This window comes from Hypoxylon trugodes (genome assembly GCF_022578975.1).
Source record: "Hypoxylon trugodes strain CBS 135444 unplaced genomic scaffold F4822scaffold_3, whole genome shotgun sequence".
NCBI classification, from domain to species: Eukaryota; Fungi; Ascomycota; class Sordariomycetes; order Xylariales; family Hypoxylaceae; genus Hypoxylon; species Hypoxylon trugodes.
Window position 1 is genome coordinate 1,505,921 of NW_026250018.1, and position 27,500 is coordinate 1,533,420.

Below are 27,500 nucleotides of genomic sequence, written 5' to 3' on the forward strand. Positions count from 1 at the left end.
AGAATCGCTTGTATTAATTTCCATTACATCCGAGTTTTATCGAGCCAACGTACCCCGTACTGTCTCCAATCATTGGACAAAGTAACAAAGTCCTAGGTATTCTTATAGCGCCTATCAGCCCTAAATCGACAGCGATTTCCCCGATATCCTAGCGCCTTTAGTTAGTACCTTAGCGCTAAGTTTAGTAGGATGGAATTCATTAAAAATACGCCACAATTACCAGGTACCAGGGATAGATATACCTAAGTAGGCCTCTCAATGTCTTGGCGGTAGGAGCGTATTACATTACATGTACTCCATATTCCTAGTACACGTAGCGAGTTTCAAATGAGAGTTACGTCTTTTCTCTTTCCCTTTCGATTTTTAACTTCTTTATCATTTCACGATCCCACTTTTAGTATACCCGATTTATAAGGGGGCATCAATTGAATAGCCTATTACATCATACTGTGCCGTGATACTACGCTCAGATACTTTACGCAAAAGTCCCGAGGTTTCGATAAGAGTTTCCTTATCAGCCATCCCATCCTGTCCCTTACATCGTCGGGAATCGGCACAACACCCATCTCCTTGCCTATTGTTACCGTCACTGCTACTGGAGCTTTAAGCTGAGGTAATAGACGCCACTCACGTATTTTAATTCACTTTCTACATTCCCTGTGAGACACACGGAGGAAGGGAGCCCGAAAACAGAACCCACAGACTAGCCCATCTTCATTCGGACCGGGCCTTCGTCCCCTTTACTCCATCTCACCCTCACCTTACTAGAGGAGTAGGGGGAGGAGAGGGTGGCGGTGGTATAGTGAAAAGCTCTATATACTATACCTTTTGCATTCACAAAGCGCAAGCGCCACTAATCGCGCCCCCCAAAACTCCCCACCACCAGAGGGGGAGACAAGTCAAGGGAGGCAGGGACATGAGCAACGAGACCGTGGGCTCGCTCCTGGCCGTTATCGCGAACTCCCTCAACGATGGCCTGCGCATCATGATGTTCGCTGACAAGCGAGCCTGGGGTTCCGACGAATTTGAGCAATTACGATTACTTGAGGAGACGCTAGATGAGGCTAAGAAGGACTTTCAGGAAATGCCTGCGCTGGTGAATGGGCGGTTTTATTACGAGCATGATCGAATAGGTACGCTTCTTCTCATATTCTCACCCCCCTCCCCTTTTCATTACTCATACCTCCTTTATATCACATGACCTACCTACCTACTATCACTATATATACTCCCTCGCTCGTTTTTTCCACCCTAAATCCTACCACATCCATCCCTTCGGAGTGCGAAAATTGACCCACCAAGCCTAACACAACACTTTGTCCCATCCCACAGGCGAGTCCCTCGAAGACCTGCGCGCGCTATGCACACGTTTCGAGCTACACGCGCGGTCCTTCAAAGACTGGGTTCGCAGCGGCTGCGGACCCATCGACCCTACATGGGCGCAAGAAACACTCACGCTCAAACAAGATTTGCACCGCGCGCAATGCCGTGCCGCGCGGCGCATTTTCGGCGCGCAACGCGTGGATCGCACAGATGGTGGAGCGAGGTGTCTAGGTGCTTTGCAAGTGTATCGCATACAGCAGCAACGGAAAAAACGGTATGTACCGGTGGAGGAAGAGAGACGGGCTTGCGCGCAGACAGGCAAGTTCCAGAGGTTGGGCGAGGCGGATGTTGCGTTTGTGTGTGATTTTTGTGATGGCTTTTTGGTTTGGGAGGACTTGCGTGCTGTTCCGACTACGAGGTTACAGCAGCAGTCGCCGACGCAGGGGAATGGGAGTGCGGGTGGGAGTGGGAACGAGGAACCTGCGTCTGCGGTGAGTACGACTTCGACGACGGGGTTGGCGCCGGATGGGAGCGTTCAGAGTAGTGGGGGGAATGATGCTACAGGTGCTAGTACGAATGCTCTTAAAAATACTACGACTACGGAAAGCGATGGTACCTACAGTATAGACTGGCAAGCCCGTGGAATTACGATGACGACTAGCGAGGCCAAGGTTGTGGTGTTCGCTCCAGACGCTATCGCGAACCACCTACCACCCGAGATAGGCGAGTGGCGATCACGAATCTTGTGCTCGCTTTGCGATGACTACTTTTACGAGGAACAAGGCGACGATGATATGGACCGGGTCCGGTATATGCAAGATGACCGTGGATTCGAAGATATCAAGACATTCCAAGAGCACCTCGAATGGACCCACGGGTCTATGGTACCGAGTACTTCGAGCTGTGAGATCATGTGAGAAGGGGAGGGGAGGGGAGGGGCGAGGAAGATGTGCTTAAAAACCCGGTTGGAATACTCATTATATATCGGCGTTTAGAGGGTGGTAGATTGATTTATACAATTTGGCGCCTAAGTAGCAGCCGTGGGTTAGCGAAAACAGAGCAACGGCGTTGGAGGCGTCCACCGCGAATAGGGAAACGAAGCTGAGAACGCCCGAATAGAGGAGCATAAGAGGTCGGGTATTTATCAAGGAGCATATGGAAACAGAGACAAACAGGTCCATGATTAATCTGGATATTATGACTATAACGCTTTGAGGGGGTGATACTGAAGTCTTCTCCCTTGATGCTGATGATACTTCCGCTACCACGCGAGTCCAAATACATAATACATTTCAAGATCGAACCCAATGCTTCCTCGCTCGTGATTATTATTCATGTTGGTTGGTAATACATGACATAGGTACATACACTTCACGTTGCAACGAAGCACGTTGTTTAATATTTTCCCCCTTTCTTCCCCATTACTCACTCATTGCCCTACCCCTTCACCAATAGCTGGCAGGTATCAGAAGAACCTAAACCAGATAAATAGTATAACAATCAAGACGAACACACCTATCGGCGCATACTGCTTAATCAACAAATCCCAATTGATTTTAACAGCCGCCTTGCGGTACTTGCGACTATCATCCCGTAACCGTGAACTCATCTCACCCATACGGTCTAAACTATCACCACGGTATAAAAGGTCCTCGATGTTCTTCGTCATGACCTTAGTCACGTCGCGTAGCTCATCGTTGAGTCGGTCGAGATTTTGCGTTGCGCGCGCATCGGCATATAGGGCCTTGGTCCGCGAGATGAAGGTGTCGAATTCCATAAATGCGTAAGGGCGGAGAGAGGGCGCGAGGAGTTGTTGAGGCGGGTAGGTTTGGGAGAATTCGGCGGAGAGGTCGGAGAGGTAGGTGAAGGCTAGTTTGCGTGGGTAGGAGCGCTCGCTTATGCAGATGTAGACTGCGTCGCCGTTGATGAGGTAGCTAGAGGGGAGAGTTAGTCGGCTGTATTATTTGGTGATTGGGGTATGTGGCGTACTGTAATGTGTAGTTGCCGCTCTCGATGCTGGCTTGTGGTTCGGCATTGCGATTTAATCTTCGTAGTATGATCTTGGTTTGCGACTTCACTTCGGAAAGGGAGGATTCTGTCTATCGATGAGTCAGTATGCAATTTCTAACCCGTTGTTTTAGGGGACGGTTTGTAGTCGTCGTACTTGTTCGTCATCAACCGATGCGCAAAGCATCAAGCCTACACCATTGTTATTTGAGAAGCAAGATATATAGCGTGTAAGTGCTACACACCATCGCCCAAGCGGGCTATTTGCGTTGACCTAATCATCTTTGAAAAGGATTTGTTTGCCTCTAGAAGGTTATGGATGTTGTTGAGTAACAAGTGGCGTTTAGAAATCGTCGTGTGCTTGGTAGATTAAAGGTGGTGATAATAGTGTACGTGTCTAAAATAAGACAACCGTCGATTATAAATATTCCAACACTATAAATAAATTAAGAGTACCACCTGTCGGCCTGTACCCTCTATCGGTTTCGCTGGTTATCTGGTACTCCCGGAACTACTTCTTACACCGGTTATAGATAATTACCACAGGAAAGATGTTTTAGTTCACGATAAGTCGTAATAAATGGTCTTGAATTAGAAAGATATTTGTCAAAGTCTAAAGTCAAAAAGTTGAATTGAAAGTTGGTAAATGCAACGTCAGGGGAATGACAGGGGTTCCTAGATGTGCTAGGGATTGGGGAATTCAGAGGTGGGGCCAGTGGGGCCAAGCTAAGCTTAGATCTCTTATCGATACGTTAGATACGTTAGATACGTCACGCTAGGAGTCTTAACAGCCAATCATAACCTATCATCTACCCCGACCTGCCGATATTTCCCTTTTAGGTTCATCGCGATATACTTGTACGCACTCGCTGCAGCTTCCCTCTTACAGCCTCATAGAAAAATATATGAATTTACAAGCACAAAGAGAGAAGAAATGTTTAATTTTTATTTCTTTTCTATGTACGACAAGTTTTCCTATCGATTAGGAATAACTTAGTTGATATGTCAGATATCGATTTATCGACAATAGTATGAATTTATAAGGTAGATAGGTGCATGCCACATCCACCTATCTACCTGTACATCGGTCTTGCCTATGCTGTTTGTTGCCAGTAACAACGACGCTTCCTCCAAGGCAGCAAATACACTTTCCTCTTTTACTATAAACGGCGCATTCGACCTACTCTCCTTTCCTTTTTAAAGACACATTCACATCATGCCTCGACGAAAGAAGAACAGCAGCGCGACCGCCGATAAACCTTCAGATCCGCCTAGAAGATCAACTAGGACATCAAGGAAAACCTCTTTTTTTGATGATGACCCTTTAGACAACGCCGCTACACAAAACCCTACCCATATTGAGAATCCTGATAAATCTATTGAAATGAAAGATTACCAGGAAGAAGAGAAATCCAATACCATCAATGTTCGCTCTACACCCGCCAAGTCGCCGATTGATGATAGTCCACCGACTACGGACAATGGTAACCTCCCTCAGAAACGCCGAGTTAAATTCATCTCCACCCCAAAGGAGTCAGAAGACGTAATCATGCGTGACGCCGGTCAAGATGGAGAAGCAGATGAACTTTCCAACGACAGACCTGCTTCAAAGAAAGCGAAGGGGGCAGTTAGGGAACCACAGAGAAAGGGCAAATCAAAATACGATAACCCTGAGGAAATGTTGACCAACCCCCGAGCCCCTCTAGCTAATGTCAATCTCCGAGTAAGTTCCAGTCCTCTCATACCCATCTCATAATACTTCACCAACCGTACCTTTTTTTTTTTTGTCTCTATTATCACAAGAAGTCGCTAATGCGTTATGCAGGATCTATTGTGCAGTCGCAAAGCATGGGAAATTCTAAGTCCAGAAGAGAAGGAACGAGTATTATCCAAATTCCCCACCGACGGGAAGGAGATCCTCGACAAAGGAACCGAGAACGCACGACCCAACATCCCGTCGCTGCAAAACAACGACAACTTCCGCAATGACATCAGCCAGTACCAGGAGCACCTACGCAAAGGATGGCACGACCCGGAATGGATCAGGCAAGCTCAGGCCGCTCATGCAAAGCACATCGTAGGTGCCTACAACGAATACCTCGATGCACGTTTCGAAGACGACTGGGGTATGCCGCCGCCGTTATCCGATGAGCAGACTCAAGAGCAGCCCGGAAGCACTATAGTTCCCCTCACAAAGGAAGGATTGGAGCAGGTGTTCGGCAAGAAGAAGAAGCGGCGAAAGGGTAAACTTCATCGGCGTGTTGAGCAAATGGACACGATCGCTGAGGAGGATGAAGCATCTCGTAACCATGAGCCCATGGAAGGAGTAGAGGGGGAAGCAGACCAGGCTGTCGCCGCGCCCGAGGAGGTCGTCCCGATGGAAAAGGCGAGTGACGACGACTCGTTAGTAGCTCATGATGGACATGGAAAAGACTCGACACCGTGAGGGGGCCATTTAGACATTATGGATCTGAGAAATGAGCCTATGAAATAAAACGCAATGTGTTCTAGGCGATAATGATGATCATAAAACGATATTCTCATGAATTTAGAGGTTCACGTATCTCCTTAGCTCGAGTCCACTGGAATGTGAAGTATGACTATGTAATTTTTGAAAGATCTCACGGTCAGCTAATATCTCTCATTTTGAAATTCTGATTTTGGTGTTTATACATCGACACCCTTCATCCCCCCCACCTAGCTAATCAGCCAGTTCATAATGCCACATTAACATCATCTACACCCTTCTACCCTCTATCCCTCACACAAACCAAATACGGCCTCCTCGAATGCCACACGCGTCTCTCCTTCGCACCAAGCACAGCATCCATCATAATCTCCGTCTCGGACCTCTCCCTCCTCGGCGGTGTCTGTTCAACATCCTTCCCATCTTTATCCTTCGCGCGAGTCCAAAGCCTAGTCTCCTCCACACTCGCCGAGATTTCGAAATCACCTCTACATAGCGCCGTCGCACCAAGCCTAACCTCAGTACTCGATTTCGCGTCAATGAGGGGCAACGTCTGCTGCAATGTACCATTCCACGCGAACTTCCGCGTAAAATCGAGTGCTACGTTAAGCGGGCGGTGGCATAGCGAGGGCATGAGGCGGAGTGTTGGGTATATAGGCTCGTCCATGCGATTCGTAACAACGACTTTGATCTGCGCGAACTCGTCTGTGAACACTGTGTTCGCCGTATTTTCTGCATCCGGGCTCTCAATGGAGATATCGATGCCGACTTCGTCAATCTTAATCGCTTCAATCATGCGAGGCGCGAGACGTAGACCACGGAGCTCAATGGTTCCTTCTCTAGCGGGGCCCGAGAGGGTCTTCCAGGTTCCTGAAAGTTTTCCAAGGATCTTCTCGCGGTACCAGAATGCTTCCCGGTTGCCTCGTTCGATATCTGGGGTGATTTTGCTGCTGCTTACAACGAATTGGCGTTGTCGGGACGGGTTTAGAGCTGGGATTGAGGCGTGGGGGTCGTCTATGTACACTCTTGGAACTGGGAGGATAACGCGGTTTGTATTGCCTGGTAGTATGTGCTCCTGGATCATGATGCCATCATCTGCCTTGAGAGAAACTTGCATATCGCTTGGCCAGGCATTCCGGAGGTCTAGCAACAAGAGACAGTGTTCTTCATCAGATAAGAATGATTCTTCCGTTTCCACTGGCTCGGCACCCAGACGTGTCCAGATAGGTCTAGGTACCTCGCCTTTGATAGGGAGAACATCCATTCTTGCAAGTTCCACACTAGCATTAACGGTGATTGTTAAATCAAGACAAACTTGACGAGTATGGAATTGGTCCTTTATTTCGGTTTGAGGAACGCCAAGGTGCGCGTAGTCAACTTGGATTGTCCCATTCGTGAGGCCAGGTTTCCCGAGAATCTCAAAATCGAAAGTAGCCGTGCTTCCCGGTGCTATATATCTCTTGGAGTCGTCGATCTTTCGAAGTCGTAACGCCTGTTTCCTCGCAAGAATAAGCTCGTATTCATAGAGCTCCGCCGGCGTCGCATCTCTGCTTGTTAAGGCAGTTTGTAAAGGGCCTTGCGTTGAATCTTGGAATGAGAAGAGCAAGAGATCAGCTGGTGTGGACGGTGATAGATTTTGAAGGGTGACGGAGAACACTTGTCGTTCTCCCTCTAGAATCATTACAGAGGACTGGAATAGGGAGGTGGATTTGATAACGACAACGGGCTGGGCGGAGATAACGCTCAATCCAATGCTGTCTGGTATCAAGGGCGGCCCAGGGAATGGTAATTTTTTATTTTGTTCCAATGCCCCTAATCCAATTCCCTTTATTTTCGTTTCTGTGTCCGGGGCCCATGGATGAGGAAATATGGGAAATCTCCTCTCACGACACCCGCGAACCTTCACTATCGCTCCAGTAATCTTCAAGGAACCCGCAGCTTTGGGCGTCGCGGTGAGCTTCAGAATTTGCGTACGATACGGTCCTATTATGGTGCTCGTTATTGAAGATTCGAACTCGGCCCCGTCCGCGTCTAATTTGATGTTTTCAATGTCCACATCGATCTCATAAGGATTTTGGAGCGTAATCCTGAAGACGGCTTCTTCTCCTGAAACAAGTGTCCTCTCCACTGCCGGCTTGTCTGATGCTCTTATAAATGGATTGTAGATGAAAGGATTCACATCTTGCGATGTGCGCGCGGTTGTTACACCTGGCAAAACGGTTTTGGAATGTGCTGTAGGTTGTCTCGTTGGTGGTAAAGGATCCAGCGTAATCCCCCGAACGAGAAATTCGTCCCAATATTCAGCAGCTAAATGTCCCAAACCCAATCTGTGCGACAAACTCGAGGTCTTCGCAATATTGTTTACCATCCTGATTTGTTCATCCCTCGTAATTATCGGAGCTGCATCTTCCCGACGTGGGCCTGGTGCGACACCACTTCCGGCAGTGCGCAATAAGTCACTTGAAAATTTCAACACTCCATTGAAGTCCGGTAAAGCCTCGGAGAAGTTGATGCAGGCTCGTAGAATATTGAGCTTGACATTGCTGATCCCGAAATGTCTAGCTAGGGATTGTTTCTGAATTCTTTTGATGACGTCTTCATTTGTGTCACTCACTCGTCGTGATTCGTCGGAAGATTCACGAGGGGCATCATTGAAGCTGACGATCCCGTAGACCTTGCATATCAGCCCAAGAAATGCATCAATCCCATGTTCTATGTCACCCTCACCGAGCTCAAGGGCTCCTGCACCATTACCGTGGCCATTAACGGCATTCAAAGCCACTAAGCCTGCCGCCGGATGAATTCCGACTTCAGCAGCGCCTCGCGTCCTTGCTTCTACCAACCCCCCGATTAATACCGATACTAGCTCTCGTACTACCATGGCTTTTTTCCTGTGAAACCCAAGCGAACCAAGGATAGAGGCAATCCCGCTCAGAATAATCGCACGATCAACAGTCGTGAGTAATTCAGGAGCGGATGATGGAAAAGCTTTAAATAACAAAGTTGTGACTTGAGAACGGGATGGTGAAATTATCAGACGAGGTGAGGTGGTGAGAGTTTTTGTAGGCAATTTGCCTTGGACTATTCGTCCCAGGGATTCCTTGCCGAGCTTCCCTTCACATAGATGGATAGATGTGAGTAGACTACATAATCTGATAATAGATTCTGAAAGGGGCAGTGGAGGAAGTTGCTCGCCAGATATCCTCGAGTACAACCCCACTATTCGTTCTAGCAATTCCGGCAGTAGGTTCTGGAGGTTTCGTAGGTGTTTTGGTTGATTCGGATCCCCTTCTTCAAGCTCCGGTCCTTTGGATATGCTACTAATAGCCTTATCATTTGCGGGAAGGCAGACTGTAGGGACTTGAAATTCAACGCCAATCCAGCCGAGCAACAGCAGACAGACTACGATGAGTTCCAGCGCTTTGCCATGCCATAAGTGATCGTTAATAGACTTTGCGACGGACGCACCCTCGATTAATTCCTTCAGCGCGTCCGTCCATCGGCCAGCCTGGAGATACATAGATCCCACCAATATTGTCACTCGTCCTCGACCTTTATTCCTCCACCTCTCATTTAAACCACCAGGTCCAAATCCTTGCACCGAGACCTTGTCCTGCTGGGATGGTTTTACGCCTCCGGCAGAGCCTGGTCGAGAAGTTCCCGGAGCTTCGGGGTTCGACAAGTCAGTACTGCTTCCATTCGCGCTTGCAATATCGTCGAACGTCGTTGGTGGGTTAGATAAACCGCTACGGACGGGAGTCGTCGGTCGTGGTGAGGGAGATGAGCTATTAGATCCAAAAGGAAGTGATTTGAAAGGCACCGGCATCGACATACGGGCCTGGCTCCTATCCGTGGTGCCGCTAGTCGATGCTGATCTCGTCACACTAGGTACAGCGTACTGTGAATTCCGCCTTGCCATCGGGTTCGCATCCTCTGATGTCCAAGCCGCTCCATTAAGTCCCGGTCTTGTAGGTGCTTGACCGGGGGAATCTATAGATGTCATTCCCTCGAATGATTTAGCGAGCGTCGTCATTTCCGCAAGTAATAACGAAGATATATCACACATTATTGTTTTTATCGTAGTCCTCTTCGAGTTTTCGACTGGTGGGATCGTCTTGAGTCCTTCGGGCATAGGAACAGTATGATCGGTTTGGGGCGCGTAATCGAATATTAACACTTGGTGCGTGAGTATTTTCGGATACGCATCCCTCAACTCTTCCAGCTCTTGATATAAAGTTCTAATGTTCCTCTCCGCCATGGTCGGCGCATAACCATTAGCTGACTGCCTCTTACTAAACGCCACATTTTCGAGTTCCTGTCCGTCGGCGATAGCAATGAGTGCTAGAGGTTCGCGAAATAGTTCGAACGGCGCTAGAGACAGATGGGACGGAGGAGGTACATAAGTTATTAGGTCGTAGAACATAGCGCCGTCGGGAAACGCGAGGGGGGAGAACATGTCTAGAAAGCAACTGGTAAGTCTTAAAAGTCCCGTATGTAATAGTTTAGGATGTATTTCTTACTCCGATTCGGTCGCCCGTCGACGCTGATATCGCGAAGGTGGACGACATGTTCCTCATTTAGTCTTTGGACGAAAGAGGAAAACCTATCACGTTTGATCTGACCGACGGGCAAGACTAATGCTCTTACCCTCGCCGGGGCGACGGGTAACATAGAGTCCAGGCTCATCCTAACATCTGCCTCGATTTCACACTGACATGACAGAACAACCGCATGCCTAACGAACCGTGGGTCGGAGGATCGAAGAGTCGTGCGATTCGTTCGATGCTTTTAGGATTCACGTTGCAAGCGTTAAGTATTCTTTTTAATGGGTGCTTAACATGTACGTATCCGGTCCTAATACGTGAAAGACTTGTAAGATGGCGGTCGGCGCAATTGAGCTCGAGATCATGGGTATATTCGGTAATATGCCACTATATTCTGACTGTAATGCTTTTTTCGAAAGAGGAATCGGGAATGACGATGCAAAGCCCAAGTTCCCAGCTCCTGAGCCTCGTGCGCCGCCATGAATTACTGGCCAATTAAAATAGAGTAAATAGACAGGGATAATCCAAAAAGAGCTAATCGCGTCTGGGGTTGATAGCTGTATGTACCTTAGCAAACCCACCTAAGTATAAATGACATGTACCTCTTCATTCACTTCAAACTAACGACAGTTCAACATTAATCTAATTTGAAAAGCACTATACTACAGGTTCCAGAGTGAAGTATCAGTATCTCTATACGAAAAGGATTAAATTGCAAAATTTTGGTGCTTTACAACTTGAAACGCAGGTATCCCCCGCTAGATACTACAATCTTAGAGCTAGAGCTCAATTGAGCGCTCTTCACCCCTAACTTAGTAGCTCTAGTCCCTAAGGTGCCCCCCTAACCTTGTTGGCATTTTCAGTCTTGAAATGCGAAAATATGGTATAAGATGGAAAACAAAAATCAACGCTATTCATTAACATCGTTATATCCATGATATCAAACCCTCTATATACAATTTTACTACGTTGATGTAGTACTCGCCGGACCTCCAGTTCCTTCAGGTTTTCCCTCGGGCTTTACTTTATTCCCTTGCGTAGCTTCACTCTTCAACTCTGACTCGAAAATATCGACCGCGATACTCGATTCAACGAAATCCTCCAACTCTTCAGTCACGGTCTTCAATTTCTCCTTCACAGCCTCAGCGCCCTCAAATCCCACGATATGGCGCGCTGGCGGGTTCTCGTGCCCACCAATTGCAGTAAGTGCATACACCGTTTCACCCACTAACCGGTCCATAGAAGAAGACGGTAGTTTCGGGTATCTCTGAATAATTTCCGTATCCGAGGGCTCGACAGCCGTTTCCGGATTCAAATTTAGTACATTCGTAAGCATATCCCTAACGCTAGGCGCTGGGTTATTCTCGCTATCATAATATGGCAACGACGGCGAGAGGATAATTTTGTTAGTTAGAGATTGGATCTCCTTGTGCGGCTGCACGATGGTTACTTTGATGTTGAAGGGTGCCACTTCATATGCCAGTGAGTCGCAAAACCCCTCAAGCGCCCAGGTCGCTGCTGTGTATATGGGCATTCCGGGTGTGCCTATGTGGCCCCCGATGCTAGTGAGGATCATGATGTGACCTGTATGTTGTGCGCGAAATGTCGGAAGTGAAGCTTTGATGAAGTTCACTTGAGAAAAGAATATAGTCTCGAATTGATCGCGTACTAGATTCTGTGTCGCTGGTGATGTAGATAGTTCCTCTACTGTTCCAACGATAGCTGTTCATTTATAGACATTTTGTAAGAATTCCGCTGTCTCGTATATGACGTATATATATGTGGATATAAATGTGAAATCACAATCTACACATAAGAAAAAGAGGAATTGCATACCTTCAGAAGTGCAGCACAATAAAATATCTATGCGACCAAAAACATGCTTGGCCTCGGCGACAGCAGCGCTACATTGGCCCATGACGCGGCCATCGCAACGTATACTCCGAATGCGATCCTTCCACCCCTCGCGGTCCTTTCGATTGCTCTTACACTCGTTGACCAGCTCACGGAACTCGGCGCTGCGATCGTCGTGCTCGATCTCCTGCGGCGGCAGACAGGCGACGACGTAATCACCATGGGTGAGCAATTGCCGAATCAGTCGCACCGCCAGAGGGGTCAGGGACGAGGTGAGGAACCATGTTCGCGGGGAATTGTGTGTCGCTACAATGCGATTCATTAGTCGGGATTCCGGCTGCGAACGAGCAACAACATCTAGCCCAGGAAATAGAAATTGGCATCTCAATGCGAAAAGGTAGTTCTAGATAGCTTGTAAAATGCAATTGAAATTTTTTTTTCTTTGCTTTTCGCACGGATGGAACCTCGGCTTAATTGTTTCGCGTAAAGTCGCGGCTTGCTTTGTCTTGCTTTGCTTGCTGTAGTGGTAGAAAAGCAGAAGGGGAAAAGGAAGCGATGAGAGCTTAGTAAGGGAGACAAGGAAGGTAATGGTAAAATAAAAAGGGTACAGAATAGGTAGCTTAGCTTGACGCACGGAAAGACGCTGCAGGGACAGAATGCGAGTGTCGTGCTGGGCCTGAAGACTCGGCGGCCTTCCTCTCCGACATTTCCACCTCTTGTTCGTCTCCTTCCTCTACTTTCTAATCCCCTTTTTCTCTCGCTGCGATAGGTAGTTCGTCCGTTCGTTCCAAGGCTCCGAGTGGATCAGCGAGTTATGTTAGAGCTAAGACGTCTCTGAGGACCGCCGAATCTACCAGCGATTCGACATACCACAATCACAATCGATCGTAACTGGGAAAAGAAAACTGAAGGCGGTTAAAAGTTGGTTTCTCTTTGGCTGTAGAGGTATTTTCACTTTCGACACCACAAGGGATGAAGGATCGCTTCACGTTGGAAGTTATCGAAGGAGGAGGATCGACGGATCTATAACAATTGAACCACCAACATGAACAGAATGATTAATACCTAGAACAGTTGAAGAGTACAGTTATAGTAGGTAGTCGTATTACACTAACAACTAACTGACTACACACAGATCTTTTTATCGGTGACGCCCTCCCTACCTTCTGCCTACCTAAGTATTGTATTGATCACTTTACCTCGCCTCTAACTCCCTTAATCGGTCTTTACCCTGTGCCTCTTCCGGCAGTTGACGGATCCCGAAAAGGTGCCAAAAAGAAACCCTAGGGACATAATTGACCCCACCGCGCGAGCTACAGCCGCCCCGATGAATGGCTATAAGAAGAAATAAAAAGAAAATGTCAATATGAAGGTCGAGAACGTAGGATGGACAGCTAGCTAGGCTCGGCATGGGCAAATTCCGTTTGTTACCAAAGATGAGGGATCAATGTGTCAATGTGCCAGGCACGCCCGTGTAGGGCCTGTAATGCCCTGTAATGCCTGAGTAATAATATTAAAGGGCTATTAAAGGACTCGTCGCTGCGACGCCACTGGACCTGTCGGGTGCTGTCCTTCCAGTTGGGGTTCTGCGGGATCTTCACTGCGCGCCGAGGTTGTAGTGTCAGGTCAATATTCGGCAGCCACCTCGGATCATCACTCGATGCAATGCAACGACAACCCCAATACATGAGTTAAAGATGATCGTATTTCCTTGTTGGCAGTACCCTCTTTTTCTTTAGTCGAATCTGGGGAAACCTTGGCTAACATCATTTTGTTCGGACACCAGTCGGGATTTTGTTAAGACCTTCCCCATCCACACTACCTAGGTATACTAGGTATAGGTAAGGAGGAGGGCACCTAAAGAGGGTGGGTAGTAAAAAGCACATGTTATTATGCAATGTAGGTATGCTTTGCGCAAGCAATTTATATACTCGTGGATCTATATTGAGGTTAAGTATGTCATGTATTTTAGATTGAATATTGGATACGCCGTCTAAATACGGAGGGTCATGACGGAGGAGTAGTAATATTGCCTATGTTAAAGCTTACGACGACAATGGATGGATGATGTTTCTTGTCAGGTGAAGAATTTAGTTGGACCCGCAAAATGTTTAGGACTCCGACTATTTCTACCAGACTAGCGGTTAGTAAGATGGGACAGCTACAGGTAGGCGTTGGGGAAGCGACAGCGCGATTTCTTTTCCCTCTCGGTCCTTCCGACCTCGGGGGAAAGATACGATCTATCTCGGAGCTGTCAGCTGCTCCCACTTGTAGATTTTCAGTTTAATTGACTCCGTCAGATTGACTTTGCCTGTACTTTAGCTTCAGACCTTTTCATCCAGTCAGACTTCAAAGTGACTCAGCCTTATAACCTTGAATATAATTCGTCCCATCCTTATCTTTGACATCTTAAACCTTGGTGTTACTTTGCACTTATCCTTTATCTCTTGAAGAATTTGCCATATCTATAAGTCCGTGAACATGCCCTCCCGGGCTGATATAACTTACTTCGGCGCCGGTCCGGCATTGCTCCCGACGGCCGTGCTTGAAAACGCCGCGAAAGCTCTCCTGAATTATAACGACACCGGACTAGGAATTGCTGAGCACTCACATCGTTCTCAGTATGCCGCCGATATAATTAACGGGGCAAAGGCCGATTTGGCCAATTATCTTGGCATTCCCGACAACTATGAGGTTCTCTTCATGCAAGGTGGTGGAAGTGGCGAGTTTTCCGCCACCGTCTACAACCTTGTTGGCGCTTGGGTAACCCGAAAAAAGGCTGAGATCCTGAAACAATCGGGTGCTCAGAGTGAGGAAGAAGCAAACCAGGATGAGCTTGTATCAGCACTGAAGAAAGCAGTTGATACTGAGCTGAAGCTAGACTACCTAGTAACAGGCGGTTGGTCTTTAAAGGCCTACCAAGAAGCTGGTCGCATATTGGGCCCGGAGTACGCCAATTTGGTGACGGATTCTCGAACTGTGAACCAGGGAAAATTTGGCAAGATTCCAGATGAGAGCACATGGAAGCTTTCTAAAAACCCCGCCATGGTTTACTACTGCGATAATGAGACAGTAGATGGTGTCGAATTTCCGAATTTTCCTGATGCTTTAGGCCCTGACTCGAATGGTGTTCGCCCTATCGTCGTCGCGGACATGTCATCAAACATCCTATCAAGGCGAATCCCGGTCGAAAACTTTTCGGCTATTTTCTTTGGCGCACAGAAAAACCTTGGCTCAACCGGAGTGACTGTAGTCATTATCAAAAAAGACTTACTTCCTCCAGCGTGCCCGCAACCCTCTCCAGCTTTACTGAGGAAACTCGGTCTTCCGGTTCCTCCTATCATCTTCTCTTACGAAACTATTGCTAAGAACAACAGCTTGTACAACACACTTAGCATATTTGAGTATGAATACCTACTTATAATTATTATGTATTTTGCCTAACATTATAATGCAGTGTATTCATTGCTGGCCAGGTCCTCAAGAAGCTACTTGTCACTTTCCCAGACAAGGTAGATGGCCAACAAGCGGTCGCCAACCAGAAAGCGGAACTCATTTACAAAGCCCTTGAGGCGCACCCCGATGTCTACAGAATCGTGCCAGATAAGTCGGTGCGCTCTAGGATGAATATCTGTTTCCGTGTCACAAAAGTGAGTACTTATTGATTTTTAACGTATGTCCTTGTGAAACCCCACTGACGTCAGCATTAGGGCGGTGATACGGACAGCGCAGAAGCCAATTTCCTAAAAAGCGCTACGGCCCAGGGACTTACTGGCCTGAAGGGCCACCGAAGTGTCGGAGGTATTCGCGCTTCCAATTATAATTCGATTCCACCCGAGGGAGCCCAGAAGCTTGCCGAATTTATAATTAAATTTGCCCAGTCATGAAAATGGACAGCCGCGGAACGGTAGTACACATTTCTCACTGTGCGATCTTAGTTCAATCACAAGCCTAAATAAAATGGGCATATTCCGTGGTAGCAGTAGTTATTCTGGCATGAAAGGTGTGGCGAACAGGTTTGATTTGGCGTTGGGTGCATCCATACCGTAGGGTATGGCAAAAGGGGGGAGTGCGTATACACAGCATTCAACATGGCGGTTAGATCGTCACATCAAAAAGAAAATTCAACTATAGAAATCTTACGCAGGTAGACAAAGTGATATATTATTCATCTAGGCATCAATATTTACAATCTCCCAATTTGCTGCAGTGATCGTTTTATCGTAATCCCCCTGAAGATAAAGCCTAGACTTCTATCTCAGCTTCCAACCAAGCTGGAATCTGTGGCGGTTTCTCCCACCCGTCAAGATAGCTCTGGCGCGGAATACCCTCGCCCTCGGGCTTCGCATAGATAGCGGAGACATACCACACAGTCTCACCTTTCTTAATCGTATGCTGCAGCGTCGGAATCACAGTCCGGCTCTCCACAAGATTCGAATTCGGATCCGCATTCACCAAATTCGCGGCACGCTGCACGCCCGTCTCTAACGCCTTAATCCCCACCGCACCCTTCGACGCCGCAAACGCGCCTTCATGGCCTTTAGACCAACCCTCAGGCGTCTCAAGATCATAATTCCCAATAATCCTTGGAAACGTGCCCTCCCCCGTCTTCGGATCATACGGATCCAAATACCGTCCATCTCTCGCCCTCTGATTACAAATCGCAAACGCGCCATCAGCCGTCATAACCTGTCTCCCAGCCTCAATTCTATGAACCCTTAGATGCCAATTCGGCGTCGTGGGGTCGGGTGGGATGAGTGTAGTTTTAACCACGACATCTGGGAACGGACGCCAGATTGAGACCAGCACAGGTGTTTTGGCGTCGCCGCGGTGTTCGAGACCTGCGTATTCGGACTTTCTACGTGTTTTCCAGTATTCCCCGCCGTCGTCAGAGAACCCGAGTTGAGAGGCTAGAGCGTATTGTTCTAGTGTGAAGAGCCCTGGGGGTACGGAGTATGCGTATGCGCTGCTGTATGCGAAACAGCCGTATTTGGCGTGGGTGCCTTTCATAGGGTAGCTACAGGCTTGGCCGGAGGAGAGGAGCATGCAGTGGTTGCCAAGATAGCTGGTGGATGGGATTAGTAATTTGTTAAAAAGGGATGGAGATGAGGGAGGCCTACCTTGCGATGTGACCTGGGTGTGGTAGTTCCTTGACCCTGGGGATTAGGTCACCAGGGAGCTGCTCTTCAGAGGTCCAGAATGGGTGGTCTGCGGGTACGGCGAGGCAGATAAACGCTAGACAAGCCCAGTACTTTGACGGCGGTTAGTTTATAGATGTAGCATAAAAAGGGGGGATAACATACCGGGCTACCAGGGCTGTTGTAATTCTCTGCCATCTAAGTTGTCGTGAGCGAAGTTTCCAAATTCGTATGAAGGGGTTCCATTTACTTACGTACATATTTGGGTAAGAATACCCAATGGTTAGTGTTCCACTTGGACTCCAGATGTCGGGTTGTGTCTGCCACCATCGTAGGTGACGAAGGACTATACCCTTAACTATTCCCCATGTAAGAGGTTCAGGAAGTTCGACTCCAGCGTAAGCTAGGGCACCCCAGAAGGATACCATCGCGAATCGGTAGCCCACACTACGACCGAAGGGGATAGAACGGCCTAATTGGAAGTGTTAGGATATGAAGTTTTTCGGTCGCATAGTGAGCTTACCTTCGTCATCATAATAGTGAATCAAGTCGAGGGCGACTGTCTGAGCACGCTTCTTGAATTCTTCAGCTCGTGCCGGTTCATCCTCACCGGCTAGTTTAGCGTAGAGCAGCTGCAGGAAGTGGATGGCGAAACTTGAGGAATAGTAGTCCATCTCTGCCAGATTTTGCGATCAGAGTCCTGTCTCTTTAATAGGAGGTGGGATTATAACTTACGGTGGATGCCCTCCGGCCCATCATTAGACCAACCACCGCCGCGGTAGAAAGTGTTGAGGTGCTCAATATCACGGTCTAGTCGCCCCTGGGAGAACTTCCCTCCGTTCTTTTTCAAACCAAGGTTGGCGAAGACACGAAACCAGAGCCAATTGGTATTGGGCATGCTATCCTACTATTAGTTCCATGCCTTCGGTAATACGTTGGAGTGTATTTACTTTTTTTCGTTGATAGAGTTACCCAACCAGTTCTCGACATTTTCTCGCTCCTTTTCATTTAGGGATTGCCAAATAGTAGGGGCGACGGCCAGTGCATAGCCTATTTACAGATAAGCTAACGTCTTATTTTTTGGTGTAGTATCGTACCAAGAGGGCACATTTCTACCATCCTCTGGTCGTTGTCTCTGGGATATCCCCAGTATTCGGGGTTTTCAGGGTCAGTGCCTGACTTGATCCCCTGAATCCACCATTCTGCTCCATGGTATTCGCCACCTCCTGCCAGAAGGCAAGCTAGACCCCAGAGTGGTCGACAGATACCTTCTACCTCTGAAGCAGTTTGGTCAAATCGGACGGCAGTGGCGCCAGGGCATTTTACTCTAGCTTTCTGTGGGGAGAAGAACGGTTCAAGAGGGTCGAGGAGGGCTTTCAGGAGCTCTTGGACGGAGGCACGATCGGTAATTTTCACCTTAGAAAAGGGGTGAATCCCATTGTAGCCTAGGACGAGGCCAGTCTTCGGCTCCATTGTGAATCCCGAAAGTGGACTAACAAGCCAAACAACCTAGTTTAAGGATAGAATGACAGGACTTGGAAAGAAGGAGAGTAGAAAAACGAGAATTCAACCTACTTTGTTCCTCGGCCTACTTCTGTTAACCTACCTACCTACCTACGTAGGTACGTGGGGTATCACTTCATCCATCTTCATGATGCGAATATGAGGGGTCCTTTGGGGTTTGTGGGGTGATAGAGCTCTCGCGGCTAATATCACAGATGAACTCCTCCTTAAAAACCCCACCAATAGACGTCTAAATCGCACAGAGCTAGCTAGGTGTGTAGGCTCTATACTTGAAGTATGTAGGGTACCTAGGAGGGTAGATCAATGATTTCACCGACTCGGTCTGGATTAATGCGACGAGCGCCCCACGGTTTAAACCACCAGCAAGCTTAGCAAATAGCTAGGCTCATCAGTACCTAGGTGAGACTCGCTGCTACATATTAAATTGACTTAGAGTTGGTAGTTAATTGTTAATGCGACATCATCGCGATACTGTTAGATACGAGTGTCACCCCAATTTTCGATCGCATTAGTATTCATTTGTTTTATAAGGGAACCTATATCTCCATTAATTAATGGTTAGCTAACACGGTGACAACTTACCTACACCTTTAGTTTTATAACCCGCGATAACTCCTCTCTTATCCAGGAAGAAAACTTACATGTCATTTTTTTTTCTCAAGTGAATGCTTGGGTGTATTCATAAGCTTCAAAGTATCATTTTATCTTTGATTATTCATTTGTTATTTACGGAGACCGGGAGAAGCATGATCTCGTCATAGATCCTTGAGTGAAGCATCCGAAGTGGACTCCCGATCATATTCTTAGTCGCACTGCATCCGGCGCCGTGTAGTATTTGATAGTAATGCCTGCTTACATCGTTTAGGAATCGACGTAAGAGGTGATACGGTCCCGAGGCATCCGTGCGTGTCCGTCAGTATCCAGATTAATTGAACAACTTTGCTGCAAGCCCAGTATGTCATGAAGGGTCCCCTCTGGTAGTGGGAAGAGATGGAGAGCTGAAAGAAGAGTTTAGCGCTAATAGGATGATAAGGGACAAGGTACTTCAAGTTTATACCGCGGCTTCCCACCTAAGAATGCGGAGTTTCTTGGGGGAAGTGCGGGGAGCTAGTAGGGTAGCAGGGTACCTATCCGGTGTCCGAGGCGCTAGCATTTACCTACCTGGGTAGTAGCTGGTGGCTGGCTGGCTGGCTGGCTACTCGCCCCCAAGAAGGGATGTGTTACTAAGCTTCCTTCTTGTATATGCACTCGAACGGCGCCGGTCAAGCCTCCTCATCACACCGGTTTTTGTCAATTTCTTAAAAGGTGACCTGGACAGATATAAATGGTAACGTACGTACTATAGCTTGTTGGTCGGAAATAATCATATTTCATCTTCAAGGAAACTCTTATTAATAAGTCTGTATCCTAAAAAGCCACCATATACGTTTTCGCGCTATTCTAAGCTGATTGATCTCTTTTATATTGTCAGAAGCTTAATCTAAACAGAGAACGAATAGAAATCCGCCAGTGACAAGATGGCGTCCATACCGAGGAAACTCTGGGAACATCCGAATCCCAAAAAGACACAGATGTACGAATTCATGCAAGTGCTAAACAAAAAGCACAATCTCGGTCTCAAGGTGAGAACGGACTTACTGGAATGGGCCTGACAGCGACACCGCTGACGTATTCCAAGACATTTCAAGATTTGTATCAGTATTCCATTGCTAAGCGTTCCGATTTTTACGCTGCTCTCTTCGATTACTTGAATATTATATATACTGGCTCTTATACGCAAGTAGTGGATGAAAGCAAACCGATTGACGCTATCCCGCGATGGTTCGAGGGCGTCCAAATTAATTGGGCCGAGAACATTTTATGGTCTCGGAGCTCCTCGGATTCTACCGATCACCACGGCCAAGTTGGAAAGGAAGATACCAAGATTGCTATAACAGAAGTCCGAGAGGGCGTATCAGAAGTCAGGCATGTTACATGGCTTACGCTTAGAAATCTTGCAGCCCTCTACGCTTCCACCTTATACAATGGTGGGGTGAGGCGAGGTGATCGAGTAGTCGTTGTTGGTTCCAATAGCGTTGAGACTCTTGTCATCTACCTCGCGACAACATGGCTAGGCGCTATCTTCAGCAGTAGCTCGACTGATATGGGTGTTCAGGGAATACTTCAGAGAACAGTCCAGGTCAATCCCAGGGTATGGCTAAATCCCTCCTTATTCTGTTATCAGCTTACTTACCAATGCTAGTATATCTTCATGGATGATGCGGCTCTTTATAATGGAAAACGGGTGGACCTACGCCAGAAGATGGCTGATGTCGTCTCTGGGATGAAAGACTGTGACCAATTCTTGGGTTTGGTCTCGATTCGCCGTTTCAAGGATGCATTGGACATCAGCAACATCCCCAAGAGTCAGACCTTAAATGCGTTCCTTGAAAAAGGGAACGCATCATCTCCCCCGCCAATCACTCGCATTGCTTTTCACGACCCGTTCCTCATTTGCTACTCCTCAGGAACCACTGGTATACCCAAAGCGATAGTTCATTCAGTAGGCGGAATTATTCTCAACTACGGCAAAGAAGGCCGTCTTCATGATGACGCTTCCTCCGATACCGTCTCACTCCAATATACCACGACGGGTTGGATCATGTACTTGGTATGCGTTGGCCAGCTACTATTCGGCGGGAGAGTAGTTTTATATGACGGGTCGCCCTTCCAACCCGATCTTCAGGCGTTCATCAAGTTGATTGGCGACCAAAAGGTCACCAAACTTGGGACAAGCCCTCGGTGGTTCTATGAAGTCTCCAGAGCGGGAATCTCGCCTAAACAGATCACAGACTTATCGAGCCTAGAAGCGGTAACAAGTACAGGCATGGTACTTCCTAACCAGCTATTCGAGTGGTTCTACGATAAGGGTTTCCCACCAAACGTCCGTTTGAGTAATATATCAGGTGGGACTGATATTGTAAGATTTGATCCATTCTGAAGTATTACTGACGGCTAACTTTATCCAAGGCTGGATGTTTTGGGATAGGCAACCCGCTGTCTCCTGTGTACGTAGGCGGCACGCAAGGGCCGTCTCTGGGGGTCGAAGTAGCCTTATATGACTCGCTCCTCCCCTCCGGTCCGGGAAAAGAGGTGCCAGATGGAACACCCGGAGAACTTGTGGCTACCGAGTCGTTCCCAAACGTGCCGGTCTTTCTATGGGGCGACAAGACGCCTCCAGCAGCGCCCGGGACGAAATTTCACTCCGCTTACTTTGCTAGATTCGATCACGTTTGGGCACACGGCGATTTCTGTGTATTCCATCCTGTTACTAAGAACCTTACCTTCCTTGGGAGGGCTGACGGTGTACTCAACCCCAGCGGAGTGCGCTTCGGCTCTGCGGAGATCTATTCGGTCCTTGAGAGGAATTTCGCCGATCAAATAGCCGATTCCATTTGTGTTGGACAGAGGCGACCTCATGACAACGATGAGAGTGTGATGCTATTCCTACTAATGCGGCCGGGTCATAAATTCGACAAAAAACTTGTTAACCAAGTGAAAGAAGCCATCAAGACCGAGACGACCAAGAGGCACGTGCCCAAATACGTATTTGAGACCCCCGAAATACCTGTAAGTGAAGGAATCTTTGAGAGTAGAGAATTTCCCGAAGCTGATATAAACATAGACTACGGTCAATCTCAAGAAAGTCGAGTTGCCAGTAAAGCAGATTGTATCGGGTCAAATCGTTAAGCCGAGTGGCACGTTGCTCAACCCGAAGAGCTTAGACTATTACTACCAGTTTGCTAAGGTAGAAGAACTTGTTACACCTAAAGAGAAATTGTAGATCAGAAAGGTACAAGGATTACTGTAGAGGCATTTAAATGGCGAGTCTTATGTACTTATCGTTTGCTTGATTATACAATTATAGGATCTACAAATAGGAGCATGTTATTTCTTTGGTAAACCGGTTCAATATCACGATATAGTGTCTGCCATAAAATCTTGTATTTTGGGCAAGGTGATATTACCTCACTGTTACTAGCCCCATTATATTGTCGAATTGTGTCTGTTGAAAGTGAAACAAAATATGCGAGTCTGGGAGGAAAATCCAGGAGATAAAGTACCTACGTACCCGACCTAGAGGCCCAAGTACATCGCTAGGTATGTACCTAGATAGGTAGGGACAAATCCGGAAAACAATGCGAATGAAAGAAACCCCTGAAGGGGAAAGTGATGGCGGGAGATCGATGGACACGTGCACATTTTGAACCAAGTCAGCTCTTCATGCGGGAAGTCAAGTTCCTTTTTTCAGCTCCAACCGAAACAGAAAAAGGAAAAGCCTCTTACATATAGGCGCCGCCCAGCTGTCATAAGTTACTTGATCTTATATACCCAGGTAGGTTTAGGTATATGTAGATACGTGTAAGTTATCGGCGCCTAGCATTGCATCCATGGATGTGGAGAGGGGACGGGATTAAGAACCTTGGAATGAGGAATGGGAGGGTTCAGTTACCTATCGTTATCACCGAGTTTACCCCTCCAGCCCTCCTAATTCGGGAGAGAATCTCTGCTTAATTAGGTCTTATCTTTAGAGTATTGCGCATTGTTTTTTGTGTCGATCGAAAGATATGTATGTATTAGCATGCGTAATACAAGCATCAGCTTGCCTTTTCTATTATGATACTTAGGTGTTTAGGTTTACTTTAATAAATGGTTGGCGGAAGATGTTGGAGTAGGTGTAGCATGGATTTAAAACGATAGGTACCGTGCTAGGAGTCTGAGAACCAATCAAAATCTATCCTCCCGATAGGGATAGCGCTCTTGCCGTACCTACAGTACGTAGCCCGAGGAAGCTTGCTGCATGCGTGACATCTTATCAGCTAAGTATTGGAAAATGCAATAGACATGTAACATTCATGGGTCCATGCAGTAACTAGGATCCACTTTCCCATCTACGTGTACCGTGTGGTACTTTAGCGCAAGTCGTTTCCCTCACTTTATGTAAAGTACCTAGGTAGCATTAGTACGGGCCTTTTTAGGGTCATCAGTACCTAGACTTATTTAAACTTGGGGGGTAGGCTAGGCGGACTAGGTACTTATGCATCCACTTGCGAGTAGTGGAAGCAGAGGTTAGTGGATCTTGTAGTGGATGCGCCGAGTGCATTCCCTTTCCACATTCATTCATTTCATTCATCAAATCCTTATGTATGGATTGCCACACATATACATTACCCTTACTACACAACGTATGTATGTACCTGGCCTACCTAACCTATTTACCTACTGCATGCCTACTACAACCTCTCTACCTTGGGGACATCTGGACCGTACTGTCGTCGTTGAAGACAAGCTCTTAGAAACGACGACCTTTCGACTCCGGCCCATCAAACTTCCTATGTATTGTCTAAACTCGAACCTGCCCCATATACAATCGATCTAGTTAGACTCGTGCCCGTTACCTTTCTCAAGCATACTAATCACGTCATATATGTGCTTCGATGTAGACATAATCCATCACTCGGACACAGGGAAACTTGGAGATACTCTTCTGGCAACTCCAGATCTCTAATAAACGTCTTCTCGATTAACCTAGCAGCTTAGGTTCCTTCTTAGGTTTATGGTCCACCTGACATGAGGTCAGCTATTTCGTCGGGACATCCATACCGAAAGCTGTCATTCAAGCTTAATAATAACCACCACGACTCTCAACCGCTCTTTTCTTATTCAAACTTACAACTACAATTACCTACCTTGCGCATACATCAACTTCGACATCGAAATCGACATCGTTATTTATTACCCTAGGTATTTATCTAACGACTGAAGGCTATATTCGAGTTCGATCCCGCGTAATCCCCATATCCCTCCCGCCGACTTCATTGTAACTTCCATCAGTTCCTTCTAGACTGCGGGTATTTCCAGCCCGCGGTGACGAGTAAGAAGTCGAAGTGGCAGACCAACACCCCCAGCGACTTCCATCCACCCCATCCACCTCCGACCACCCATCCATTCCGCAAAACCCTCGATCTTCTTCCAACACTGTTCTCTCAGCCCCCGCCGCAAGCCGACCCCTTGCGGATCAAACCAACCATAGTCCGCCGCCCGTCTCTGAGACCATACCTGCTACGTCTTCTACGCAACGCCAAGTTTTAGGACGGAGGCAAAGGGATTCGGAGGACGGCAACGACGACAGCGACCTCGCCGGCTCCTACTCGGAGCTTTCGGGGGGTCCTACTTCCCACATTGTCCCCTCTGATAATCCAAGAAGAAAACGCAGACGCGCCGATAGTACCATGTTAGCGGATACAGACCGGCAAGTAGCATCTAATGGCACTTCGAGGCCGTACGCCAATGGAAAATCACATCAACGACCCGCTGCGCCAGGCGCCGCAAATGGAACGGGAAAGTCAGTCAATGGCTCGAGGGCCAAGGTATTAGAGACATACCTTGGTCACGATCGTGAAGAAGTGACTAGATTATTAATACAAGCTCTTTCGGATATGGGCTATCAGTCTGCAGCGCAGAGTGTCAGCCAGGAGAGTGGGTATGAATTAGAAAGTCCGATGGTGGCTGCTTTCAGAAATGCTATACTCAAGGGAGACTGGTCCCAAGCAGAAGAGCTACTTGCGGGCGCAGCATCCTCATCTGGCGATCGGAATGGTGAAAACGGCAACGGGTTGGTGTTAGCGAATGGTGCAGACAGACAGATAATGAGGTTTTGGATACGGCAACAGAAATTCTTAGAGCTCCTGGAGCAACACGAAACTGCGCGTGCCTTACATACGCTCAGAACCGAACTCACCCCACTATATCAAGACACTCAAAAGCTTCATTTCCTCTCTAGCCTACTTATGTGCCAGAAGGCAGAGGATCTGAAATCCAAAGCGGAATGGGATGGAGCACACGGAGAGTCGAGACATATTTTACTGTCGCAACTATCAAGTGAGTTTGCGATTATATTTAATATGCCCATCTTAACTTGCACATTTTACTAATCTTCACATCTAGAATGCATCTCCCCATCAGTCATGCTTCCAGAGCACCGTCTGGCAATATTACTACACCAAGTTAAAGCGAATCAGATTGGGGGTTGTCTTTGGCATTCTAGCGCCACGTCTCCGTCCCTATACGCAGATCACGTGTGTGACCGACGACGATTTCCAACCGAAAACGTTACCGAACTCGACGAACATGACGATCAAGTCTGGCAAATTATGTTTTCCCACGACGGTAGAAAATTAGCAAGTTGTGGTCAAGGTAAACAGGTTATCATCTGGGATGTTCCAACCTTCAAGCCACTTCACGTTCTTAAAGATCATGAAAGTGGGGTTGGTAATGTAGCATGGAGCTGGGACGATTCTATGCTTGTTACATGTTGCCAAGACCGACACGCAAGACTCTGGGATGTGAATGTGAGTTTTTTTAAAAAATTTAAGTCCTTTGTAACCGTTGCTAATGAATGTAGACCGGCACTTGTCTACGGAAACTAGAACGATGTCAGGAGCCTGTCACTAGTTGTGTATGGGCAGCAGATAGTCAGACATTCGTCACCGGCGCACTTGATAAAAGTGATAGTCTCGTCCAGTGGAATCTTTCTGGCGAGAGAATATACGACTGGAATAACCAACACAGGGTTGAAGGCCTGGCTATTTCGCCAGATGGACACTGGCTTGTGGCTTCAGATGGAGGAAGCAATATTCACGTCTACAACTTTATCACTCGGGAACTGGAATATCAGATGAACTTACAGGTCAAGGTGACTTCGATCACCATTAGCCAGAACTCGCGGCACCTGCTGGTAAATCAAAGCACTGGCATCGCGCAGCTTATCGATTTAGTGCTACGCGAGCCAGTTCAGAGTTATACCGGCTTCACTAGCGAAAATTTCATGATCAGGAGTACGTTTGGAGGAGCCGATGAAAGCTTCGTAATTAGTGGTAGCGAAGGTAAGCATATTTCAATGAAGGCGCTAGATCGTGGCTAATCTGACTAACAGACGGTTCCATCAACATCTGGCACAAGACCAGTGCTCAACTCGTGGAGAAGCTTAACGGACACATTCCTGGGTGTAATTCTGTATCGTGGAGCCCGACAGACCCATGCTTGTTTGCCTCATGCGGTGATGATGGCAAAATTAAGATGTAAGTTTTATATGAAATACGATTTCTAATTTGGAGTATTAACTAGTTTTAGATGGTCAAATAACGACTGGATACGTTCTCACCGCGAGGTCAACCGGGGAGTTGGTGGTTCTGCTTCATGAAGCACAACTAGGTTATAATTCAAATTTCTGATTTTCCGGTACAGTACTTGCATGGACCCGGCGTACTTGGATGACGGTAGCATGGCGCTTCTCAGCTCCGGACTCGCGCGACTCCACATGGGCTAGGAGCGACTACATACAAGAGGCATAATCCTAGCGGCGTGTATAGTCGTATAATGAGTGTATTGATAGCACAGAATGGCTTCTGTCTTCAGAGACATGCAAGGGGGGTGTCTATTGTGTCCTTTTTTTGCCATTCATATCATAGAGCCGAGAGCCAGGAAATGGCCATTGTATATCCTTGGGGCTATGCGAAGATGTCTCTTCTCGTACTGAACCCATTGCAGCGAAGACTATAGCTTGCTTCCACGAGGTAATATATCCTGTTGACAGCAAAGCGA

The 27,500-nt window shown here is 47.5% G+C and overlaps 9 protein-coding genes across 9 annotated transcripts; 5 read left to right on the forward strand and 4 right to left on the reverse strand.

The window, feature by feature from the left end:
* Positions 1-665: 665 nt before the first annotated feature.
* On the forward strand, positions 666-2,259 carry F4822DRAFT_167687 (uncharacterized protein). The gene is made up of 2 exons (XM_051453236.1): positions 666-1,133; positions 1,333-2,259. Exons 1-2 carry the CDS (start codon positions 917-919, stop codon positions 2,238-2,240), a joined length of 1,125 nt encoding a protein of 374 aa, XP_051316716.1. The 5' UTR covers positions 666-916; the 3' UTR covers positions 2,241-2,259.
* Positions 2,260-2,646: 387 nt separating this feature from the next.
* Positions 2,647-3,734, reverse strand: F4822DRAFT_167659 (snare-like protein). Its single transcript, XM_051453235.1, has 4 exons — positions 3,576-3,734; positions 3,488-3,522; positions 3,313-3,422; positions 2,647-3,257 (listed from the first exon to the last, which is right to left on the reverse strand). Exons 1-4 carry the CDS (start codon positions 3,610-3,612, stop codon positions 2,789-2,791), a joined length of 651 nt encoding a protein of 216 aa, XP_051316717.1. The 5' UTR covers positions 3,613-3,734; the 3' UTR covers positions 2,647-2,788.
* Positions 3,735-4,431: 697 nt separating this feature from the next.
* Positions 4,432-5,927, forward strand: F4822DRAFT_167707 (Asx homology domain-containing protein). The gene is made up of 2 exons (XM_051453237.1): positions 4,432-5,053; positions 5,156-5,927. Exons 1-2 carry the CDS (start codon positions 4,547-4,549, stop codon positions 5,774-5,776), a joined length of 1,128 nt encoding a protein of 375 aa, XP_051316718.1. The 5' UTR covers positions 4,432-4,546; the 3' UTR covers positions 5,777-5,927.
* On the reverse strand, positions 5,927-10,578 carry F4822DRAFT_167711 (Trs120-domain-containing protein). Its single transcript, XM_051453238.1, has 2 exons — positions 10,318-10,578; positions 5,927-10,255 (listed from the first exon to the last, which is right to left on the reverse strand). The coding sequence occupies exons 1-2, from the start codon at positions 10,481-10,483 to the stop codon at positions 6,078-6,080; spliced, it is 4,344 nt and encodes a 1,447-aa protein (XP_051316719.1). The 5' UTR covers positions 10,484-10,578; the 3' UTR covers positions 5,927-6,077.
* Positions 10,579-10,965: 387 nt separating this feature from the next.
* F4822DRAFT_167743 (NAD(P)-binding protein) lies at positions 10,966-13,069 on the reverse strand. Its single transcript, XM_051453239.1, has 2 exons — positions 12,178-13,069; positions 10,966-12,063 (listed from the first exon to the last, which is right to left on the reverse strand). The coding sequence occupies exons 1-2, from the start codon at positions 12,515-12,517 to the stop codon at positions 11,306-11,308; spliced, it is 1,098 nt and encodes a 365-aa protein (XP_051316720.1). The 5' UTR covers positions 12,518-13,069; the 3' UTR covers positions 10,966-11,305.
* Positions 13,070-14,579: 1,510 nt separating this feature from the next.
* On the forward strand, positions 14,580-16,261 carry F4822DRAFT_167799 (phosphoserine aminotransferase-like protein). The gene is made up of 3 exons (XM_051453241.1): positions 14,580-15,599; positions 15,653-15,845; positions 15,906-16,261. Exons 1-3 carry the CDS (start codon positions 14,677-14,679, stop codon positions 16,080-16,082), a joined length of 1,293 nt encoding a protein of 430 aa, XP_051316721.1. The 5' UTR covers positions 14,580-14,676; the 3' UTR covers positions 16,083-16,261.
* Positions 16,262-16,387: 126 nt separating this feature from the next.
* F4822DRAFT_394966 (uncharacterized protein) lies at positions 16,388-19,065 on the reverse strand. The gene is made up of 8 exons (XM_051457400.1): positions 18,431-19,065; positions 18,284-18,383; positions 18,069-18,232; positions 17,857-18,009; positions 17,588-17,805; positions 17,499-17,531; positions 17,316-17,446; positions 16,388-17,260 (listed from the first exon to the last, which is right to left on the reverse strand). Exons 1-8 carry the CDS (start codon positions 18,804-18,806, stop codon positions 16,441-16,443), a joined length of 1,995 nt encoding a protein of 664 aa, XP_051316722.1. The 5' UTR covers positions 18,807-19,065; the 3' UTR covers positions 16,388-16,440.
* A 1,309-nt stretch (positions 19,066-20,374) lies between these two features.
* Positions 20,375-22,680, forward strand: F4822DRAFT_436565 (acetoacetyl-coenzyme A synthetase; the record flags this gene model as incomplete). The annotated part of the gene is made up of 5 exons (XM_051462319.1): positions 20,375-20,479; positions 20,536-21,048; positions 21,100-21,816; positions 21,867-22,466; positions 22,522-22,680. 5 exons carry the CDS (start codon positions 20,375-20,377, stop codon positions 22,678-22,680), a joined length of 2,094 nt encoding a protein of 697 aa, XP_051316723.1.
* Positions 22,681-24,885: 2,205 nt separating this feature from the next.
* F4822DRAFT_167938 (WD domain-containing protein) lies at positions 24,886-27,128 on the forward strand. The gene is made up of 4 exons (XM_051453243.1): positions 24,886-25,778; positions 25,845-26,248; positions 26,302-26,782; positions 26,833-27,128. Exons 1-4 carry the CDS (start codon positions 25,130-25,132, stop codon positions 26,979-26,981), a joined length of 1,683 nt encoding a protein of 560 aa, XP_051316724.1. The 5' UTR covers positions 24,886-25,129; the 3' UTR covers positions 26,982-27,128.
* The last annotated feature ends 372 nt before the right edge of the window (positions 27,129-27,500 follow it).

Bases quoted from the DNA above. Each gene is read 5' to 3' on its own strand.
- F4822DRAFT_167687 (XM_051453236.1), top strand. From the start codon at position 917: ATGAGCAACGAGACCGTGGGCTCGCTCCTGGCCGTTATCGCGAACTCC. The intron at 1,134-1,332 runs GTACGCTTCTTC...CCCATCCCACAG, and splicing joins TTACGAGCATGATCGAATAG to GCGAGTCCCTCGAAGACCTG.
- F4822DRAFT_167659 (XM_051453235.1), bottom strand. From the start codon at position 3,612: ATGATTAGGTCAACGCAAATAGCCCGCTTGGGCGATG. The intron at 3,523-3,575 runs GTGTGTAGCACT...ACAATGGTGTAG, and splicing joins AATAGCCCGCTTGGGCGATG to GCTTGATGCTTTGCGCATCG. The intron at 3,423-3,487 runs GTACGACGACTA...ACTCATCGATAG, and splicing joins CATCGGTTGATGACGAACAA to ACAGAATCCTCCCTTTCCGA.
- F4822DRAFT_167707 (XM_051453237.1), top strand. From the start codon at position 4,547: ATGCCTCGACGAAAGAAGAACAGCAGCGCGACCGCCGATAAACCTTCA. The intron at 5,054-5,155 runs GTAAGTTCCAGT...TGCGTTATGCAG, and splicing joins TAGCTAATGTCAATCTCCGA to GATCTATTGTGCAGTCGCAA.
- F4822DRAFT_167711 (XM_051453238.1), bottom strand. From the start codon at position 10,483: ATGAGCCTGGACTCTATGTTACCCGTCGCCCCGGCGAGGGTAAGAGCA. The intron at 10,256-10,317 runs GTAAGAAATACA...GTTGCTTTCTAG, and splicing joins CGACGGGCGACCGAATCGGA to ACATGTTCTCCCCCCTCGCG.
- F4822DRAFT_167743 (XM_051453239.1), bottom strand. From the start codon at position 12,517: ATGAATCGCATTGTAGCGACACACAATTCCCCGCGAACATGGTTCCTC. The intron at 12,064-12,177 runs GTATGCAATTCC...ATAAATGAACAG, and splicing joins ATTGTGCTGCACTTCTGAAG to CTATCGTTGGAACAGTAGAG.
- F4822DRAFT_167799 (XM_051453241.1), top strand. From the start codon at position 14,677: ATGCCCTCCCGGGCTGATATAACTTACTTCGGCGCCGGTCCGGCATTG. The intron at 15,600-15,652 runs GTATGAATACCT...ATTATAATGCAG, and splicing joins AACACACTTAGCATATTTGA to TGTATTCATTGCTGGCCAGG. The intron at 15,846-15,905 runs GTGAGTACTTAT...CGTCAGCATTAG, and splicing joins TCTGTTTCCGTGTCACAAAA to GGCGGTGATACGGACAGCGC.
- F4822DRAFT_394966 (XM_051457400.1), bottom strand. From the start codon at position 18,806: ATGGAGCCGAAGACTGGCCTCGTCCTAGGCTACAATGGGATTCACCCC. The intron at 17,806-17,856 runs GTAAGCTCACTA...ACTTCCAATTAG, and splicing joins TCACTATTATGATGACGAAG to GCCGTTCTATCCCCTTCGGT. The intron at 17,261-17,315 runs GTAGGCCTCCCT...CCCATCCACCAG, and splicing joins CACCCAGGTCACATCGCAAG to CTATCTTGGCAACCACTGCA.
- F4822DRAFT_167938 (XM_051453243.1), top strand. From the start codon at position 25,130: ATGTTAGCGGATACAGACCGGCAAGTAGCATCTAATGGCACTTCGAGG. The intron at 25,779-25,844 runs GTGAGTTTGCGA...CTTCACATCTAG, and splicing joins TTTACTGTCGCAACTATCAA to AATGCATCTCCCCATCAGTC. The intron at 26,783-26,832 runs GTAAGCATATTT...TCTGACTAACAG, and splicing joins CGTAATTAGTGGTAGCGAAG to ACGGTTCCATCAACATCTGG.